Raw genomic sequence first — 21,261 nt, forward strand, 5'->3', positions numbered from 1 at the left:
AAATAAGAACATTCAGTTCTGCATTTTCTGGCTTTGGCTGATCAAATCCTAGCCAATGTATTTGATAGACAGAAACTGAAAGAAGCCCATTGTATAGATATACATATATACATACATGTAAAAATCTGTAAAACTTTTCAGAAGTTTATCATTTAAGTATATATGAACATGCCTAGACATGCATGAGAATAGATACATTGGAATATATGCATGAGAACATATATGCATGAGAATACATGCATAAAATAAAACATACACATCTGCACATATACACACATACTTACAATGTTATTCTGTTGGTGTTGTTGAAATCTAGGTTAGAAACTGGCTTTTTCTTTATTGGCAAAAAACCTTGAAACAAAACTGAATACTGACATACATATACACACACACATATATACATGCACTTATGTGTGTGTTTGTATGTATATGTGTGTGTATACATATATGTGTATATAATACGCACATACATAAACATATACGTATGTATAGGTGGATGGATATATAATCTGTATGTATGTGTTACTGTTTTCTTGTCTTGCATTACGCAATAGTTGTAATCAAATGTCATCATGCAAGTGGTGTCCTTCATACCCAGTCTTCCATGAAAACATGCCTGTCAATGGGGAAATATTACCTTACTTAGAAGTGGGTGAGGGTTGGTAACAGGAAGAGCATCCATAAAAAATTCCATTCGACCCATGCAAGTATGATAAAGTGGACATTAAAACAGTGATGATGATCTTTTAAGGTGGTGTATAAGATTGTTGCCTTGAATGACTCATGGTATCTGTTCTGACACTTTGCGCTCTGAGTTCTAATCTTGCCATGGTCAACTTTGCCTTTCATCCTTTCAGGGTTGATAAAAAAAGTACTAATCTACTTCTTTCTTATGGTAGATTATTACAACTGTTAGAGTGTCGAGCTAGATGTCTTGCAGTATTTTTTCTGTCTTTGCATTCTGACACAAGGCTGTATCAGCTCAAGTCAATGAACTTTTACCCTAGGATAAACATCAGTGGCATGGAAAGGACAGATTTATATGTTTGGGGAACTGCCAATCCCACTGAAAAAAATCTAACCCATGCCAGCACATGTTTGTAAAGATGTACAGTCAACCTTGACAGATAGAGGTCCTACATAATCTTTTTTTTTGTTTTGTTTTTTTTTTGTTAGGTAGTTATATTTCTTATGGTTTTGGTCAGTCCTTGCATACGACATTTGGCAGCCCCTCTCAGCCTGCTGAAATTAATACAGAGCAGGGGCAAGTTGAGATCTGTTGGTGGAAAGTGTTGCAGGAAAAAGAAAAAACCACATGGTTGACAGAAAGGAATGACTGAGGAAAGTGTTTCGTGTATGACCCGGAAGGAAAAGTGTTAGATGTGGTGAGAAAAAACATAGACCACTGTAATAGCAGTAGAAAATGCTCAATAAGGACACTTAGTGTCTATAAGAAAGAGGATGGAATATGTTGGTTATTTTGTGGTAAGGTAAATGTCTTTTGTGAGAAAGCTGCCTGAGTTTGACTTAGCTACTACTCAGGGTTTTGTGAAGAAATTACCTGTAATTGATTTCTCTACTGTACAAGGTGAGATTTTTTCTCTCATCTACTCAACACTATATAGAAACCAAACCTTCTATCAATGGGTAAAATAATTTATGGTCAAATCTCCAAGATCATCAAGAGAGGGGCCTTACTCATTATGCTAAGAACTTGATACAATGTACTTTGTGCAAACAGTTGCAGTGATATCTCTGGCAGATTGACAGAGAATCGGTATTTCAAATGTGATAGGTGTACAGTAGTTAGCTGCAAGAGCACCTATGAAATGAAGTTCCTGAAATACTTACCGTTTTTTTTCTTTTTCTTTTTTTCATGTAGCAGTTCATGCTACCTCGATGACCTAATTAATGCTAGGGGTGGTTGTACTGATAAGTAGAGTAGCTAGAGAAAGAAAGGCTTGGAAAAGTACTGATACACATGTTGGCAATAAGCAATCTCTCTCTCTCTCTCTCTACCGACAGTTGACTATATGAAGCAAGTATGCACAGTGTAGTGAGACATGGATATTGAATGCAAAACCAAACAAAAATGAGATGGTTGTAATTGTTAGACATGCACTGAGGGTGAGCCAAGAAATGGACTGGTCAGTAAAGACAGACAATATATGCCAAAAAAAAGCGGGGGGGGGGGAGGATTGTTGCATTAGTGGTATAGAATGACATGTAATACAAATAAATGGATGTGAGTGCTAGGTGGAAAAATATCTCATCTGATTGAGGCAGAAGAAGACATGGAAAGAACTGGTGAAAATACATCTCAAGATACTGAGTTTCACTGACAAAATGGCACAGGAATGAGACAAACTGTGATCCTTACCAATTTAGACCTCTCTAACCTATGTTAATATAATAAAATGAACATTAAAATGACAGTAATGACAAAAATGATGATATACTCTTTACTCTTTTACTTGTTTCAGTCATTTGACTGTGGCCATGCTGGTGCACCACCTTTAGTCGAGCAAATCAACCCCAGGATTTATTCTTTGGAAGCCTAGTACTTATTCTATCGGTCTCTTTTGCCGAACCACTAAGTTACGGGGACAAACACAGACACACAAACATACACACACACTCATACACACATACATATATATATATATATATATATATATATATATATATATATATATATATATGTGTGTGTGTGTGTGTAAACATATATACGATGGGCTTCTTTCAGTTTCCGTCTACCAAATCCACTCACAAAGCTTTGAAACAGGTGAAGGTTGATGACAGGGAAGGCATCCAGCCATAGAAAATTTGCTTCAATAAACGATGATGATAATATACACACATACACAAGCACAATAACAATATGTAAAAGGAAAGGCAGAGGGATAATGTTTTTCACTGAATTAGATTCTCATAGAATTAGCACTTGTCACAATTGTCAGTACAAATGATTTTATCATAAATGATAAATCCATGCATTAACTTGAAATATTGAGACGTGTTCTGTGTAGGAATCTATCAAAATACATAATGTAAATTTAAACTTACAACCATTGAGCAGGTAGCTCAAAATACTTTATATAATCTCGCTGACCATTTCACTTCCTCAAAATTTAGTGTACAATTAAAGTTGCAAGAATTTTTTTGGTTTTATTTTTCTGGATTAAATCTTGAAGTTTCTAAATTCTTATGATATCAACAATATATATGTATGCATATACATATATATGAGGTGATATCAAAAAGTTCCCAAACTAGTTATTATATTTAATAAAAAATAACTTATTTACCTAAGTTTTTATCATCATCTCCTTCAAAATAGTCACCTTGCACAGCAATACACCAGTCTCAGCATTCCTACCACTTTTGGAATCCAGCTTGGAACTCGTTTTCCATTAGTGAGTTGAGGACCTTCTGCAATTCATTCTGGATCTCAACAACAGTGCTAAAACAGCAACCTTTGAGCTGGATTTTCATCTTGGGGAAGAGATGGAAGTCCTCAGGTGCTAAATCTAGCAAACAGGGCAGGTGCAGAAGTGATACTATGCTGCTTTTGGCAAGAAAATTACAAGTGAGGAGAGTTTGGTCACAAGATGCATTGTCATAGTGAAGAATCCAATTCTTTGGGCTCCACAGATCTGGTCGCTTTCACCAAATGTCCACCCTCAAATGCTCCAAAATGTCACAGTAGAACTCTCAATTGACAATCTGGCCCTGGAGGATGAATTCTCAATGCACAATACCACATTTCCTGAGGTGACGCTCATGGCAGGTCTTCCAGGTACCTTATCATCTTCCTGGGATGTTCTCTGCCTTTGAAGCACCTGTGCCATTTAAAACATTGTGCTTTGTTGCTGTAAGCTTGCCAAAGCATGCTCAGTGTCTGTGTGGCAAACTTCCTAAGTTTAATGCAAAATTTAACGTTGGCACTTTGTTTCTGTCCTTGACAAAATCGCAGACTACAGCATACACGTGATCACAAAAACATAAATTTCACAACTTGTGAAGTAAACACAATAACACTCAGCACACCACCTCATGAAGGTCACCACTAGCTCTCACTATTCACACAACTGTGTGCTGTCATCTGTTGGTGCACTATAGAGCTAGTCCAGGAACTTTTTAATACCACCTTGAGTATATGTATATATATATATATATTTCGGAGATGTACTCGCATAGCAAGTAATTTGATCTGAGATCGTGTGCTGAAACGAAAACAATTGCAGCGTGGAAGGTGTTTATAAGCCATTTAAGAAACACACAAAAGCCGTTCGATTCACTTCAACATTTAAGTTTAATTTGTCAAAATATTTTCGGCACTAAAATCCGCGACCTGTTCACTGACAAAAATCCGTGCTGCATCTGAGCTCAGATGCAGCACGGATTTTTGTCAGTGAACAGGTCGCGGATTTTAGCGCCGAAAATATTTTGACAAATTAAACTTAAATGTTGAAGTGAATCGAACGGCTTTTGTGTGTTTCTTAAATGGCTTATAAACACCTTCCACGCTGCAGTTGTATATATATATATATATATATATATATATATACATATATATATACTTGAGTATAACCAGCTGAAATTGCAAAGATAATCTGGAACTCAACTGAGGAAAGAAAACTCCAAATGACCCGTCCTTGTTTTCTTTGTATTGTCTATATGGATGTTTTGTTGTCCCTTTCTTGTATCACCTAACTGTCTGGATATTTTTGCGTTCTTGTCCCATTTTGTATTTTTGTGTGTGTGCGTGTTTGTATATATGTAGATATATATATATATATATATGTTTATGCATGTGTGTGTGTTTATATATATTTGTATATATATATATTTACTTATATGTAACAACTCCAATAAAATTTTTTCAAACATTTCATTTTCAGGTCTTAAGCCAATATGAAATCGACTATGCTGGGATACCCATCAGAGGTTTGAGTGCCCTTTGTCCTAATGTTATTGACCTTGACTTGTCTAGCAATTTGCTATCATGCTGGTCGGAGATACTACCTCTTATTGCACAACTACCTTGTTTAAAGTTTGTCAATCTCAGCCACAACAAGATAAACAATCACAATGTAAGTAATATCTAATAATCTACTGTTATTGTTGTTGTTGTTGTTGTTATTATTTGTAAGGCAGCAAGCTGGTAGACTCTTAGCAGTATTTCATCTGTCTTTACATTATGAGTTCAAATCCCACCAAGGTTGACTTTGCCTTTCATCCTTTCGGGGTCTATAAAATAAGGACCAGTTAAGCACTGGAGTCAATGTAATTGACTTACTCTTTCCCTCAGAATTGTTGGTTTGTGCTAAAATTTGAAATCATTATTATTATTATTATTATTATTATTATTATTGTTATTATTATCATTCGTTGCCAGCCTCGCCTGGCCCTCGTGCCGGTGGCACATTAAAAGCACCATCCGTTCATGGCCGTTTGCCAACTCTGTCTGGCACCTGTGCGGGTGGCACGTAAAAAACACCCACTACACTCACGGAGTGGTTGGCATTAGGAAGGGCATCCAGCCGTAGAAACACTGCCAGATTTGACTGGGCCTGATGAAGCCTTCTGGCTTCACAGACCCCAGTAGAACCGTCCAACCCATGCTAGCATGGAAAACAGACGCTAAACGATGATGATGATCATCATCATTGTTATTATCGTTTATTGTTGTTATTGTTATTATTATTATTATCAATATTATTATTATTGTTTATTGTTGTAGTTGTTGTTGTTGCTGTTATTGTTGTTGTTATTATTATTATCATCACCATCATCATCATCATCATCATCATCATCATCATCATCATCATCATCATCATTAAGAAGGTAGCGAGCTGCCAGAATCATTAGCATGCCAGACAAAATGTTTAGTGGCATTTTGTCTGTCTTTATGTTTGAGTTCAAATTCTGTCATGGTCGACTTTTCCATTCATCCTTTCAGGTTTGATAAAATGAAAACCACTCAAGCACTGGGGTCAATGTGATCAACTGCCCACTACCCCCAAATTTCAGGTCTTGCACCTGTAGTAGAAAGGATTATTATTATTATTATTATTGAGTGAGAGAGCAGTGCATGCCATCAAAGTGACACTGGGGTAAAATATACGAAGCCCAATATACCCATCATGACTACCCGTCTGATAAGGGTACACCAGGCACATGCATCACAACCATATGTGTGCGACATGGTGATCTCATATTAAGATAAACAGCACATGACCTTGCAGGTGGGGCCCAGTTAGAATTTTCTTCAGGTTGAGTAGCCCATCCCGCTCAAAAGGTCCCTGAATAAGGGTTGTTTAAGGATGTTGAAAGAACCACCCATGTTTCCAGAGGTGAATTATTCAAACCCCAAAGAATCCCTCTCAACACATGGCTATGATGTCCCCCACTACTTCTATTATTATTATTATTATTATTATTATTTTCTCAAGGATACGTCTCTCTTCTTTGGGGTTGAAAGATCAATTACAAAACCATCCTTGCCAACAATATGTGATTAATTAGCCATTATTTCCATACTTTAGTAAATTGGTATATCTCCCAAGAATATGGTCATTTGTCATTATGTTATACCTTTTCTGGTGTTCTGCTTATACCAACTTTTTCTGTTCGAATTTCACAAGGCTTTCTTAACTTCCAGTGTATGTAAGTCCTAACTCTGTAGATCTATTCTCTCACTGGGCAGCCAGAGACAAAATGGTTAATTGTTTCTTATATTTCTGCAGTAACAATGCATTCTACTTCTCTACATACTTTTGGTAGTTGCAAGGCCATGATCTTCTGTCACAGTAGAAAATCTTATGGCCTCAGCATTGTCTCCTGCACTTTTCAGCTAGTGTTATACTCTTACTCTTTTACTTGTTTCAGTCATTTGACTGTGGCCATGCTGGAGCACCACCTTCAGTCAAGCAAATCGACCCCAGGACTTATTCTTTGTAAGCCTAGTACTTATTCTATCGGTCTCTTTTGCCGAACTGCTAAGTTACGTGGACATGAACACACCAGCATCAGTTGTCAAGCAATGTAGGGGGGGACAGACACAGACGCACAAACATATACATATATACATATATACGACAGGCTTCTTTCAGTTTCTGTCTACCAAATCCAATCACAAGGCTTTGGTCGGCCCAAAATTATAGTAGAAGACACTTGTCCAAGGTGCCATGCAGTGGGACTGAACCCAGAACCATGTGGTTGGTAAGCAAGCTACTTACCACACAGCTGCTCCTACACCTATGATTTCCTTTTTTTCTTTTTTTGCTCTTTTCTATTTCTTCTGGTTCAGGTTCTTTCTTTCTCTCTTTTAGCTTTCTTCCTTCCATCCATGTATTTCTAAGCTATATTATTTTTGTTGATTGTTTCACCTATCAATTAATTAATTGCTACTGTATTTTTTCCCTTTCTTCTTAAAAATTGCAGCATTATATTCAAAACTGGCGAGCCAGGTTACCTAATTTAGAAAATCTAGTGTTGAACTCCACCAATGTAAAATGGGAAGATGTCGTCCAGTTGTGTGGACACCTACCTGCGCTGAAAGATCTACATTTATGTCAAAATGGTATTTTACTCATATTTTTCTTCCTTTTTTTTTATTATCATTATTATTATTTTTATTATTATTATTATTATTATTATTATTATTATTATTATTATTGGTTGCTCCTGTCGTTTTCAATGTATGAGTGTTTGAAGGAAAGAATTTAAAGAAATTAAGTGCAAAAAAGAAAAAAAAAGCTTTAAAAAAAAAGAACAAAAGTAGCTGCATCCATTTGCAATGGATGTGTGAATGTTATTTGAATCCAGGTATGGATTTTGCTATGAAGTCACAATGGGGATACTGATGACTTTGATTTTGCCTGGGATTGGGCAAATGTGTCTGTTGATTGCAGGATATAATTCTTTAATTATTATTCAGTGAGAGAGCAGTGCATGCCATCAGAGTGATACTGGGGTAAAATATACGAAACCCAGTATACCCATCATGACTGCTTGTCTGATAAGGGTACACTAGGCACATGCATCACAACCATATGTGCGTGACATGGTGATCTCATATCAAGATAAACAGCACATAACCTTGAAGGTGGGGCCCAGTTAGAATTTTCTTCTGGTTGAGTAGCCCATTCTGCTCAAAAGGTCCTTGAGTAAGGGTTGTTTAAGGATGTTGAACAAAACACCCATGTTTCCAGAGGTGAATTATTCAAACCCCAAAGAATCCCTCTCAACACATGGCTATGATGCTCCCCAACTACTTCTGCTCATGATCAGAAATGCACATATCATCAGCCACTAAGGGACATGCTCAACTGGTTATGGTCAAACATCTAACAAGGAAATCTGTGGTATTCAGCAGAATATTTGCTGTAGCCCATCTTTTATACCAAGACAAAACAATATACATGATAACACTATTGTTGTTGTTATTATTATTATTATTATTATTATTATTATTATTATTATTTATTATTATCATTATTATTATTATTATTATTATTATTTCGCCCCCCCCCATCCTGGTATTTTGATTGCTTTAACAAATTAATAGTTATATTTGTCTTGTTTACATTAATAAGTTTTAAATAATTACAGTTATAAGTATATTGTTCAAGGTTAGTAATATTTGAAAATCATAGTTGACATCCTGCCAACAAAAGGTCTGATCTTTCATATCTTATTATCAATGTATGCTGTGAATTGTAGCATAATGACAGCAGTATTAGTAAATAATGAATGTTGGTATATTGTTGTTGTTCAGTTCAAGGTCAGCTCTGATTGAGGGGACCTATGATCAAAGGCCATAACCAGTCATTAACTGCATAATCTTTTTGTTTTCAAATATAGTGTATCTAGGACAGTATTATCCCATGTGTCTCTCTCATTTCTTTTTCTGGGGTTTTTCTTTTTTTATTTTTGTAAAGATGAAAGAGTGTAATTTAGAAGATATATGGCTGCTATTTCTTGCAAATCATGACGATCATAAAAGCTCCCTTGTTGGGATCATATTAATGTTCTCATAGGTTTGTGTATATTATGATCAGTGCAGTGTAGCAATGAAACCATATTTTATCTAGCTTGTTATCTAATGATTTTTCATAAGTTTGAAAGATTTTTTTTTCTTTATGACTGTAATGTTGATGTATAATAACTTCAGTTTCTTGTTGATGTATTTGAGGAACTGAATGAAATATTTGAGCTGTTGTTTTACAGCTGGGAGCTCTTGTTTAAACCTTCTCATTCTTGTAAAACAGAAGTATCAGCTACCTCTAAGTTGACTAGAGCTAGTCAAATAATTGATTCTGTCTGAAGTCACAGCACAGTGCCTTCAGGATAGGTCTGTTCTCACATGGGAGACTGGGGCTCAATTCCCCAAGCAGGAATTTTTCCTTGATCTTAAGGCAGCGAGTTGGCAGAATCATTAACACACCAGACAAAATGCTGAGCAACATTTCTCCTGGTTTTGCATTCTGAGTTCAATTCCCATTGAGGTTAACTTTGCTTATCATCCTTTAGGGGTTGATAAATAAGTACCAGCCAGCTATTAGGGGTGGGAGGTCATAGTAATCAACTACCGGCTCCCATAAAAATTTCAGGTCTTGTGCCTGTATAGGAAAGGATTATTTGGAACGAAAAGATTCAAATGAGAAATCCACCACATTCCTCAATTGTCAGACTTACACATTAATAAGATTGTCTACAAAATTAGAATACAGAATATGTGAATGATATATAAAAGAACCTTATAATTCAAATATAGTAATAAAAAATATCATTCAAATATAGTTTAAATGATATCATTTTATTGGAATTAAGTCGTTTTATTATATCTGTAGGGCTTGAATGGGCTGGGGTGTTTGATATTTCTGTTCTACAGATTCTTAATTATTCATCATCATCATCATCATCATTTAACATCCACCTTCCATGCTGACATGGATGGGACGGTTAGAGCCAGCCAGAGAGAAGCCTGCACCAGACTTCTGTAACTGTTTTGGCAGGATTTTTACAGTTGGATGCCCTTCCTAACACCAACCACCCACCCAGCAGAGTGGACTCCCAGTAGAGTAAAATTTGCTTTCGATTTTGTCCTCTTTAACCTTCTGTCTGTCCTGTGTCTCACATGTAATACACAGGACATATTTCCCTGGCATCCATGCATCATGTGTGATACATATTCTCAGTTTATTCTACTGCCAGGACTTATAAAAAGAAAGCTTTATATATGGAATGTATGAAACAAGGGCCAACTAAAAGGCTGAAAACAAGCATCCCCTCCCCAAGTTGTCCTTGTGGCAAAAATTTGAAATCATTATTCTTATCATCATCGTTATTATTATACTTTATTTTCAAACTTGCCCTGTAGTAGTTTTCTTTAATCACTATTACTATTACACAGTGCTTCACGTTAACTCTAATGCTTTTTGTCTTTCATTCGAATAGGTTATACGGTATTGGATTGTACGCATCTGGATAAAATACAGCGGGTACAATCTATATGGATGAATGATAACTATATAAACAGGTATAAAACACTTACCCACTCTCCTTTCTTCATTTTTCAAATATGCTGGCACTCTTAATGAATATCTTTCTACTGTGGTTGCTTTTCAACAAGTGTCACTTTGTTACCTGCTCAATTTCTGATGCTAACCACCTTAAAAAGGCACAAGCATCACATATTCTAATTCCTCACCCCCACTCAGTAAATCAATACGTTATCTCATTGTGTTCCAATTTACCAAATTATAACTTTTATGTGTCTGTGTAAATATTGGGTGTGCAAAAATCAATGCCATCAAACAAAACTACCTCACTGTTGTATTTAGTTTTATCAAAATTATGTGGATTGCCAAGGATTGGCAACATATTAGCCTCTAAGTTGTTTACTAGGAACCTCAGACAGTTTCTGAAAAACACTTTTACATTCTAATGTATTTATGGTCTCTTGAGTAGTCGGTAACTTTTAGATAGTCTTTTGTATCATGATTCATTTAATTTTTTGCTTATATAGGATGACCAGATATATATGTGTATATATCTTTAAAAAAAAAGCATAAAAAATTCTCTATACATTTTCACTTTGTTAAGATAAATTCAGTTTATGAAACTGTTATATATGAAAAATATTTTATAAATGCAGTTCTCCTAATATAATTTTTTTTCTCCTTTCCAGTTGGTTTGAGATCTGGAAGTTGCGCTATCTGCCAAATTTGAAATCTCTTGTTTTATCAGGAAATCCTGTGGATGAATTGTTTTATCATTTTGAACAATTAGAAGAAACTAGTTATTCCTTTGAAACTCCTGAGAAGCAGGAGGTATTCTCTGAAGCAAGTTCTCCGCATGAAACCAAATTGAAATCTTCCAGTGTTCGTAGAAAACTTCTCATGGACAATTCTGTATCTTGTGGGCAGTATCTTGGTGTATTTAATGATATTACTGAGAAGTGTCATTCTAGATCCCAGAATGAAGAATTCACAGTTATCAGCTGCAAAACCTGGTCAGATTCTGACAGTCTTCAGGATGCGGAAATGAAACAAGACTGTGAAGAAAGTCAGATGGAATCTGAGCCTATTGATATCAACTACAAAAATGTGATTTATTCTGATTCAAGCAATGGTTCTTCCAAACAGGAGATTGAAGAAACATTAGATGCCTCCAGTTGTGACAGTCCACGGTTCAATGATTCTGGTTGTGGTAGCAGTATTTCTTCCAGTTTTATTATAAATGAAGAGGACTATTTATGTGACCAAAAAGTATTAGGAAGACCCTTTGAGAAATTACACACTTTGTGTCTTAGTAAAACATCAGTTAGTGGATGGGATCAAGTAGCGCAACTTAGAAAATTTCCTGCATTAAAATCTGTTCGCTTGATGGTAAGTTCAGACCATATTTTCCATTTACAATATACATACATACATACACATTTATCATCATCAACAATATATTTTAACATCAGTCTGCCACACTGGTATGAGTTGGACTGTTTTTAGTTTTGGTATGGTTTTTACAGCTGGATGCCCTTCATAATGCCAATCACTTTACATAGTAGACTTGGTGCTTTTTATGTCCCACCAGCACCAGTGACATCTGTTTTGGCATGGTTTTCATAGCTGGATGTTCCTCCTAACACCATCTACTTCACAAGGTGGACTGTGTGCTTTCGAATGGCACCAGCACTAGTGAGGTCTGTTTCGGCATGGTTTTTATGGCTGGATGCCCTTCCTAATGCCAGCCATTTTACTGAATGGACTGGGTGCTTTTTACATGGTGCCAGCATATAAAATAAATATGTATATTATAACTATTAAGATAATCATTGCCATTGTTATTAGTGGCATTGTTATTTTGTTCTACATTCCTCATATAGTATCATATACTTTTAAGCAATTTATTTCCTTCCATGCTTATAAGTTCTTCAGTCTTTTATAAATATTAAAATTCTTTTTTAAAGAATTTACAATGTCTTAGAATAATTTCTGTAAAGTACTTTTTAAAAGTTTATTTTATCCATTATCTATTCTATTTGGAATTCTTTTTTACGGTAAATTTGAAATTAGGCTTGAAATACCTCAATGAAATATCTCAAATTATGGTCCTAAAATCCTTTGGTTTTTAGTTGGGTTTTAAAGGAATTTGCAACTAAGATCAGACAGCAAGTTTCACAATACACTAATTTACATTGACACCACACCTGCAAGAGTTTCAATCTTTCTTTGGCATTTATCTGTCTTGAAAGACAATGGAATTATATATCACTGCTCATTCAAAGATTTGAATTGGAATCCAACAGGAGGGAAAGGAACCACCTCCTATACTATGGTTATCCCCTTTCAAAGTGGCACTGAGTGTATGGTGCCAGCCTGAGATGATTTATGAAAACCTTAGGCCATCCAGATACTACAGTCAGTAAAAATCTAACTGAGTAAGAAATCTTCCAGTGGCAGTCTTTCATTAGATATCTATGAGCCTGTACCTATGGCTATCTGTCTAGAAAGAGAGAAAATTATTAATCATAGGATCCTGAATTAACTTACAACTTTGTTAGCTTTTAATAGTTTACTTTGGTGACTGGTTATGTGGTGACCTGGGGCAAAGTTGAAATCTTTAAAAGTTAAGGTTAGTATTAACATATATAATCCTTTTATTACCATATTTCTGTTGACATACACTACATTGTACATTATTTACATTTGACGGATATTTGACCTCATCTTGTTTCTTGTTTGTTGTTAACACAATGTTTCGGCTGATATACCCTCCAGCCTTCATCAGGTGTCTTGGGGAATTTTCTTCATGCGACAACTGGGGATCAAAGAAAAAAATTATCGGTGCACTTCACATGCAAAATTAAAAACAAACAAAACAATGTTTCCAAGTTAAAAATTATTGGGTAAAAATATAGAAAACTATTACCTGCCTCATTTTATTCACCATACTTTAATGTTTAATAAAATTATTGTTGAACAAAATCATAGCAGTGACATAGGTGTGTGGTTAAGAAGTTTAGGGTTAGCTCTCACAGTTTAGTACCTCCCATTGCATGGCTCCTTGGGCAAGTGTCAGTTAAAGCCTTGAAATGCAGCCAGCAGTGAAAACCATGTCAAAACAGACCTCACCAGTGCTGGTGTCATATTAAAGACACCCAGGCCACTCTGTAAAGTGGCTGGCATTAGAAAGAGCATGCCACTGAAAAAATCATGCCAAAACAAACAGTAAAGTCCTCTGGCTTACTTTCTCCTTTCAAATTGCCCAACCCATACACCACCAAGGAAAAGGGATGTTAAATGATGATGATGATGGTGATGATATGCATGTATGTACATAGTATGTGTGGATCTGTGAGTGCCTTTATGTTTGTCCTGTGCCACCTCTGACAGCCAGCATTGGTTTGTTTACATCCCCATAACTTAGCAGTACCAATAGAATAAGTACCAGATTTAAAATAAGTACTGGAATTGAATTGTTTAAACTAAATCCTTCAAAGTGGTACCCCAGCATGGCCACAGTCCTGTGACAAAAACAAGATAAAGATAGAAGAATATTCATTGTTTCAAAACTAACTTTAGCTTTAGATAAGGAAATCAGAATAAGAAACCAGTTTTATGAAATTCTCGAACATGATTGATTTACAATTGCAGCATGGAAGGTGTTTGTAAGCCATTTAAGAAACGCACAAAAGCCGTTCGATTCACTTCAACATTTAAGTTTAATTTGTCAAAATATTTTCATCGCTTTAATCTCAGATGCAGCACGGATTTTTGTCAGTGAACAGGTCATGGTCTTAAAGCGACGAAAATATTTTGACAAATTAAACTTAAATGTTGAAGTGAATCGAACGGCTTTTGTGTGTTTCTTAAATGGCTTACAAACACCTTCCACGCTGCAATTGTTTTCGTTTCAGCACACGATCTCATATCAAATCACTTGCTATGCAAGTACATCTCTGATTAATGTACAACTGTCTGTAAACATCAACACATTATCATATTTGTTGATATTTCAGACTACATTGACTGAAGTCTTCCCTGCTTTTCATTCCCAAGCTTTTATCTATCAGATAGGTTTTCCATTATTTCATTGCTTCTAATGTCTTTTCTTTTCTATAATCAGGATATTCCATTTTTATTGGACATTTCATCTGAAGAACGAAGAAAACTTTACATTGCCAGGTAAGAGGATTGTTAATTTTTTTGATTTTTTTTTTTTTTTTAGTTCTTAAATTGTGAAGTGAGGTATTAGGAATGATAGATAGTATGAAACTCTAGAGAGAGCTGAACAGTAGTAGGTCTTCAGAGAAGCATGAAGATAAAATCTTTTACCATTGAAATCTTATAGAAAGCAAGCTGATCTGTGTTTGTCTATCTATCATAAGACATATGTTGGAGGGAAGAAGGGAAAGAGAAAAAGATATTGTTGTTGAGAGTGAAATACATTGAGAAAGAGAGAGAGGTAGATAGATAGATAGATAGATAGATAGATAGATAAATAGATAGAAGAGTAGTGTTGTCACCATAATAACAAGTTTTGATGTGGGGATTTTAAGTGCAAGTCTGTCAACACATTGCAACTTAGACTTCAAAAATAGACTTTAACAAATATTTTTCACCTGCAGCGTAGCAATTGTTAGCAGCCTAGTTTTTGATAAAATGTAAAGTATTCATGAATACATTATACAGTAAGCCATAGACATACATGAGGGCTACAACACAGCATTTACTGCAAACAAAAATCAAGTTATATTTCACTACGTAAAATATAAAATGTAGGATGTTAAGTTTACTCCAGAGATTTAATTCAAACATTTTTCAACATAAAAAGCTTCCAAGGACCAGCTGGTGGTGTTCGACTGGGTACAGATTAAGTCTGCTACCCAAGAATTCAAAATACAAAGAATCAAAATTTTATAAAGCCAACCTTCAAAGAATGAAAGAAAGGCAAAGTTGATCTTGTTAGCATTTGAACGCAGAGTGTATTTATCCTGAACAAATGCTACAAAGCATTTTGCCCCATACTCCAATGACTCTGCCAAATTGCTGGAACTGCCTACTCTTGAAATTTATCAATTTCATACAAGCTTATCATGTATGACTTCAAGCTCAAAATATTTTTGTCATTCATTATCATTATATGATTTTTTTATACTTTTTTAAGACAGCAAGAAGTGGTTTGAGGGAGAGCTAGCTGCTTTTTGTGGCAGGTTGAGTAACCACATAGAGCAGCAGTCCCCAACCTATTAGTCATGTGTAACTGTGAAGGGGCCATGAAGATAAAATCTTTTACCATTGAAATATTGAAATCTTATATTATAAAAGTCAAACTGATCTGTCTCTACCATCACAACATATATGTAGAAGACGGGAAGAAGAAGTTGTTGAGAGAAAGGGAAAGGGTGTGACACAACGCTTTAAATTTTGGAGGAGGGGGCTAGTCAGTTATATCAACTTCAGTGCTTGACTGGTATTTATTTTATCGACCCTAAAAGGATGAAAGGCCTCCGCCCTCTGCCTTAATTATCATTATATAAATAGCAATAATATGAAGTCAAATTGTTAACTGATATAATACAATTTTCTGCATTCTTATTTTATTTATTAATTTGTTACTTCAGTTACTGGGTTTTATTTATATAAGTTTGTTATTATATAAGTATATATTGTAAATATTTACATATATTTTTTTTTTTTCGTCTTTTTAAGTTTGCCAAATATTTCATGCCTCAATGGCAGTGAAGTGACCTTAACAGAAAAAGAAAAAGCTGAACGACAATTTTTGCGATATTATTGTGAAAAGATTGATAAACCTGTTTGGTTTTGTGAACTGGAAGCTAAGCATGGTAAATGTTTTTGTTTTGCGTATTGTTCTCTATAGTAAACTGACAGTTCTGTCATAAAGTCATGTAGTTGATAAAAAAAAAAAATATATCAGATAACCTCACAAGGCATTGATTGGCAGTAGAAGACACTAGCCCAAAGTGCTGCACAGTGGAATTGAACCTGAAGCCACATGATTGTAAAGTGAGCTTCTTAGCCCCACAGCCATATTATCTGTTATCTTTTACTTGTTTCAGTCATTTGACTGCAGCCATACTGGAGAATCACCTTGAAGAATTTTCTTTTGATTGGATGAATCAAACCCAGTACATATTTTTTTTAAGCCCAGTACTTATTCTGTCAGTCTGTTTTGTTGAACCGCTAAACACGCCAGTACCAATCGTTAAATGGTGGTGGGGACAAACACAGACACAAAGATGCACACACACACACACACACATATATATGATGGTCTTCTTTCAGTTTCTGTCTACTAAATCCAATCACAAGGCTTTGGTCAGCCCAAGACTATAGTAGAAGATACTGGCCCAAGGTGCCATGCAATGAGACTGAACCTAGAACCATGTGGTTGGGAAGTAAGTTTCTTACCACACAGCTGAAACTTCCACAGCATCTTGATTATATTGAAAAGTTATTGACACATAACCATAGTGTACTCATTGGAAATATAGTCATGAAGGGGTTCAAGACAGAAGATTATAAATAAGCACATCAACTCAATGAGTCAATGAGCAAGCCTCCAAGTCAGTCATGGGCAACCCTGCTGCTCACAGGATTTTCTGAATGGCACACCTAACGCAAAACTATCTTGAATTTTGGAAGTAGAGTGTAGCTCACCTGGTGATCAGCCATGTCTCATGCAGACCGCTTCTCAGAAAAGGTTGCCCATACCTACTCTAAGTGGTTGCTTGAAATGGTTGAGATAGCAGCTAAATTTCCCTCAAATTACATGCTACCATATCAGTAAAAGAACTCATTGTATATGATCTAAGATATGCTACTACTTAAAAAGATTGTGATGGTCATGTTTGGCATATTTTTGATCATAGATTTAATCAGGAGCTAAAATTGGGAGCCAAACAACAACATAAGTTTGATGAAACTTTTCCCACCAGGATGAATAGACTGATGTAAAAATGAATTATAATTGTTGTTTTGTTGTGTCTGGGGAAGAGTCATTTTCATTTTGTGCCTTATAATTTAACACACTCACCGGTAAAATTTCCACTTATTTCTTATTTTTGTTTTCCTAAAATTTTCATTGACTCTCTAAAGAGTCAAGACTATTGAAAAAGTTGCAAGACGCAATGAAAATTTTAGGAAAATAAAAATAAGAAATAAGTGGAAATTTTACTGGTGTGTGTGTTAAATTATAAGGCGCAAAAAGAAAATGACTCTCCCCAGACACAACAGAATATGCTTCAACACACGAACTCATATAAAGAATCTTGCAAACCAAATCCAAAAACGAAATTGTTGTTTTGTTTCAGGGAAATTGAAGCCACTGGTAGATATTGACCTTGGTGCCCGTTATCAAAGATGGGCCAACATCATTTTCATCTACAATGGTTTAGAAATCTTCTCTGAAAGACTTCACGTTGTCCAGTCTGTTGGTAAATTACGCAAACACATTGCCAAATGTCTTTCACTATCACTGAAGTAAGTAAATATATATATATATATATATTTTTTTTTTGTTAATATGAAGTTCCCTTGTTCAATCCATCATTATATCTCCTTTTAGCTGCTGTATTAGATGCCAAGCAACATATCAGGTATCATAAAGAATAATCCAGATATATGTTAGCTTCTCTACCCTGCACCTCTTTTTATTTATTTATTTATTTATATTGTATCAGTTTGTAAACATTAGCATCATTGATTACAAATTTTCAACTGGCCAAACCACTGGTTCAGTGTCTTTCCAATGGCAAGTGATAAGGGAATGTCTGTAACTTGTTGCAAAATAAATGTCATCAAGAACTTTGAAACACCATGGATTTTTTTTTATTCTTTAGTCCTCTCCTAAGTTTGTATTTTTTCCTGTTATACATTGGCAAAAGATACATCACCATGATCACAGTGACCAACCAGGCTATCATATGTTGCTACACATCGCTGGTCACAATGTGCTTCGCATTGTTTTAGCCTTCAAATGATGCCACCCCGCTGGCTAAGTGAGCAGGCCAACAAGAGTGAGATAAGTTGTGGCGAAAGAGTACAGCAAGGATCGCCACCACCCCCTGCCGGAGCCTTGTGGAGCTTTAGGTGTTTTCGCTCAATAAACACTCACAATACCCGGTCTGGGAATTGAAACCGCAATCCTACAACCGCGAGTCCACTGCCCTAACCACTGGGCCATTGCACCTCAAGGGCAAAAGATACATATTCCATATAAAAATATATTTGCACGTGTGTTTGTGTCTCATCATCATCATCACAGCCTAAGTCAAAATTACTATTAGCAATGTGGTGATTGATCAGGCCCCACTTGCAAATTTTATTTTGGCATGGTTTTTGCTACTGGACACTGGCTCTCCTTAACATCAACGACTTTACAGAGTGCATTAGGTATGTCCTATCATGGTGCCAGCACTGGTAACATATCCTTGTACCCTGTAGCACAAAAGAGAGTACTCACAGCACTACATTGCAGAGTAAGGTTTTGGTCAACCCACAGCTATATTAGAAGATACTCAGGGTACTATGTTGTGGGATCAAACTTCTTAAACACACAGTCATCTAAAGTCCTTTAACTCTTATTTAATTATAAACAGTTTCTTTGACATTCTTGTCTCCTAAATGATCCATGTAGATCAGGGTTTTCAAACTAGGGTACACACACTTCAAGATTATGCAAGAAAAATTGCAGGATGCACGAAATTTCTAAAAACATTGGAATTTTGAAATAATCACAACCAGCTAAATGAAATTCATGTATCTGCTAGTTGTCTGAAGAATCTATCTTGTGACATTCTAATCCCATGACCGTAGTACCAGAGCTGTAACCTCTCAATGTGGAGAAGTTGTGGCTTGATCTTGAGAAACACCCTGATCCCCAAACTATGCAGCCTGTTGAATAATATTATTCTAGAGATTCTTCAGAGGAACTTCGTTTTGGCTGCTTGTATTTTTTTCACTCATTACATGACATTCAGAACCATAGATGAAGATGCAAAAAACAAATAAAAGCTAGCAAATTTAACTTTTTTTGCTAACTTCTCCTCTTCCAAGGATCAAATATTGGAACTGATGTATTACTGTGCCAGCACTTAAAATTCTAGCATCCAAATGTAATCTCTGCTTTCCATGAAATTTATGAAGTGGATTGACTTGTGAAGTTATTGTGGAGGTGGTATTACAATTAGTGGGTGCAAGACGAGTTAGATAATATTTGCTGACAACATAGTGTTACTTGGCTCATCAGGAGGTGATCTCCAGCATGCAAGGCAGGGATAAGAGTAAGTGTTGCATAGACTGAGGCATTGGCTCTCCCAAGAAAGTCCTCTCAATGCATTCTGTATGTTAGTGGGGCATCACTGAGACAAGTGGAGTAGTTTAAGTATCTCAGGGCTGTATTTATGAGTGATGGATGACAGGAAGCTAAATTGAATAAAAAGTAATTAAGAAGAAAACTAACTGACCATTTGAAATCTTCAAACCTTTTTTAAAATTTAATTTCACTTTTTTTTTTTTTTTTTTTACAGTGGCTTCAAGATGTACCATTTTCCATGCAGTCCAGAACATGGAGATTCTGAAATGTCTGAACTCCAAGAACTACGCTTAGACTCCCTGCCTCTCAGCCGCTTTGATATCCTTGACCAAGATGAAATCCACATACATGACAATTCTTTCCTGTGCTTAAGTGTTTAAGCTGATGTCTTCCTAAAAGCTTCTTTTTTTTTTTTTGAACCAACATCTCTAACTTAATATATATTTCAATACTGCTAAGCAAAAATAAGGAAAGAAAGACTTTATGAAAACTTAGTTTAGCAATAAGCATTTTCAATAAGCTAGTAAACTTCATTAGCTAAGTGAAAAATATTAAAACTTAAATTTAGAAATTAAGAGGTTTGATATATTTTCATTTGATGTTTTTTTTCTCTCTAAATTTTTTACCATTTAGGATTCCAGTTTTCCTTGTAAAAAATCTAGTACAAAATATTCCTAAGAGAATGGAACTTAAAATCTTGTGGTTTTATCTCCGGATGTATTTTGTAAATGAAAAAAAATGCTTTGTACATGTATCCAGCTTTACAGGAAAATGTCAACTGCCAAATAGCAGATATGGTCGTTGTGGTGACTGTTTTAAAATCATCTTTTTATACATCCATTTAACCCAGTACAACATTGAGAAATTTTCAGATATGTCTCCCACCCATCTACATTCATTAATTCTAAATGTTTAAAATCTTCGTTTTTGTTAATCATTATATTTAAGAAACATTTCTTTGTTTTTACTTGTTCTTTTGGGGGATTATTATTAATATTTTTCCATTTACAGATATTTGTGCGTAGAAATATTTTCTATTTCTTTGCTTAAATAGACATTAATTTATTTTTCATAATCAGTGGTTCAGCTGTTAAGTGATTACATTTTCTAGAATGTAGTATGAGCATTAATAGAGTGCAACTTAAGTGTGAATGTGTGTGTGTGTGTGTGTGTGTGTGTGTGCGTGATATGTCATTCACACACACACACACACACATACATATTTATTAGTCCAAGTTTAGCCATATATTTTTTCCATACCTGCCATTTCTGAAGATCATGTGGATGTTTCTTAACTCTGTATTGTTAGCTGATATCCAGTTATTTAATATTCAGTACCAAACTGATTGGTGGCATCAGTTGAAATGGATCTATAATACTCTATGCTTTGATCAATATATGTACATACAC

General features: G+C 35.3%; 1 protein-coding gene across 2 annotated transcripts in view; it reads left to right on the top strand.

Annotated features, from left to right (window-relative positions):
- The window catches only part of LOC115215427 (tubulin-specific chaperone cofactor E-like protein), a 40,578-nt gene extending 19,317 nt beyond the window's left edge, over positions 1–21,261 (top strand). The window contains exons 2-9 of one of the 2 annotated variants that reach the window (XM_029784589.2): positions 4,905–5,096; positions 7,450–7,588; positions 10,468–10,549; positions 11,201–11,900; positions 14,638–14,696; positions 16,224–16,360; positions 17,849–18,017; positions 20,066–21,259. In XM_029784589.2, the coding sequence (XP_029640449.1) occupies positions 4,905–5,096; positions 7,450–7,588; positions 10,468–10,549; positions 11,201–11,900; positions 14,638–14,696; positions 16,224–16,360; positions 17,849–18,017; positions 20,066–20,231 (1,644 nt within the window). In that variant the 3' untranslated portion in view covers positions 20,232–21,259. Of the gene's footprint in view, positions 1–4,904; positions 5,097–7,449; positions 7,589–10,467; positions 10,550–11,200; positions 11,901–14,637; positions 14,697–16,223; positions 16,361–17,848; positions 18,018–20,065 lie in introns of both variants that reach the window. The other variant, XM_036505971.1, reaches the window with a different exon arrangement.

Source organism: Octopus sinensis, linkage group LG9 (assembly GCF_006345805.1).
Source record: "Octopus sinensis linkage group LG9, ASM634580v1, whole genome shotgun sequence".
NCBI lineage: Eukaryota > Metazoa > Mollusca > Cephalopoda > Octopoda > Octopodidae > Octopus > Octopus sinensis.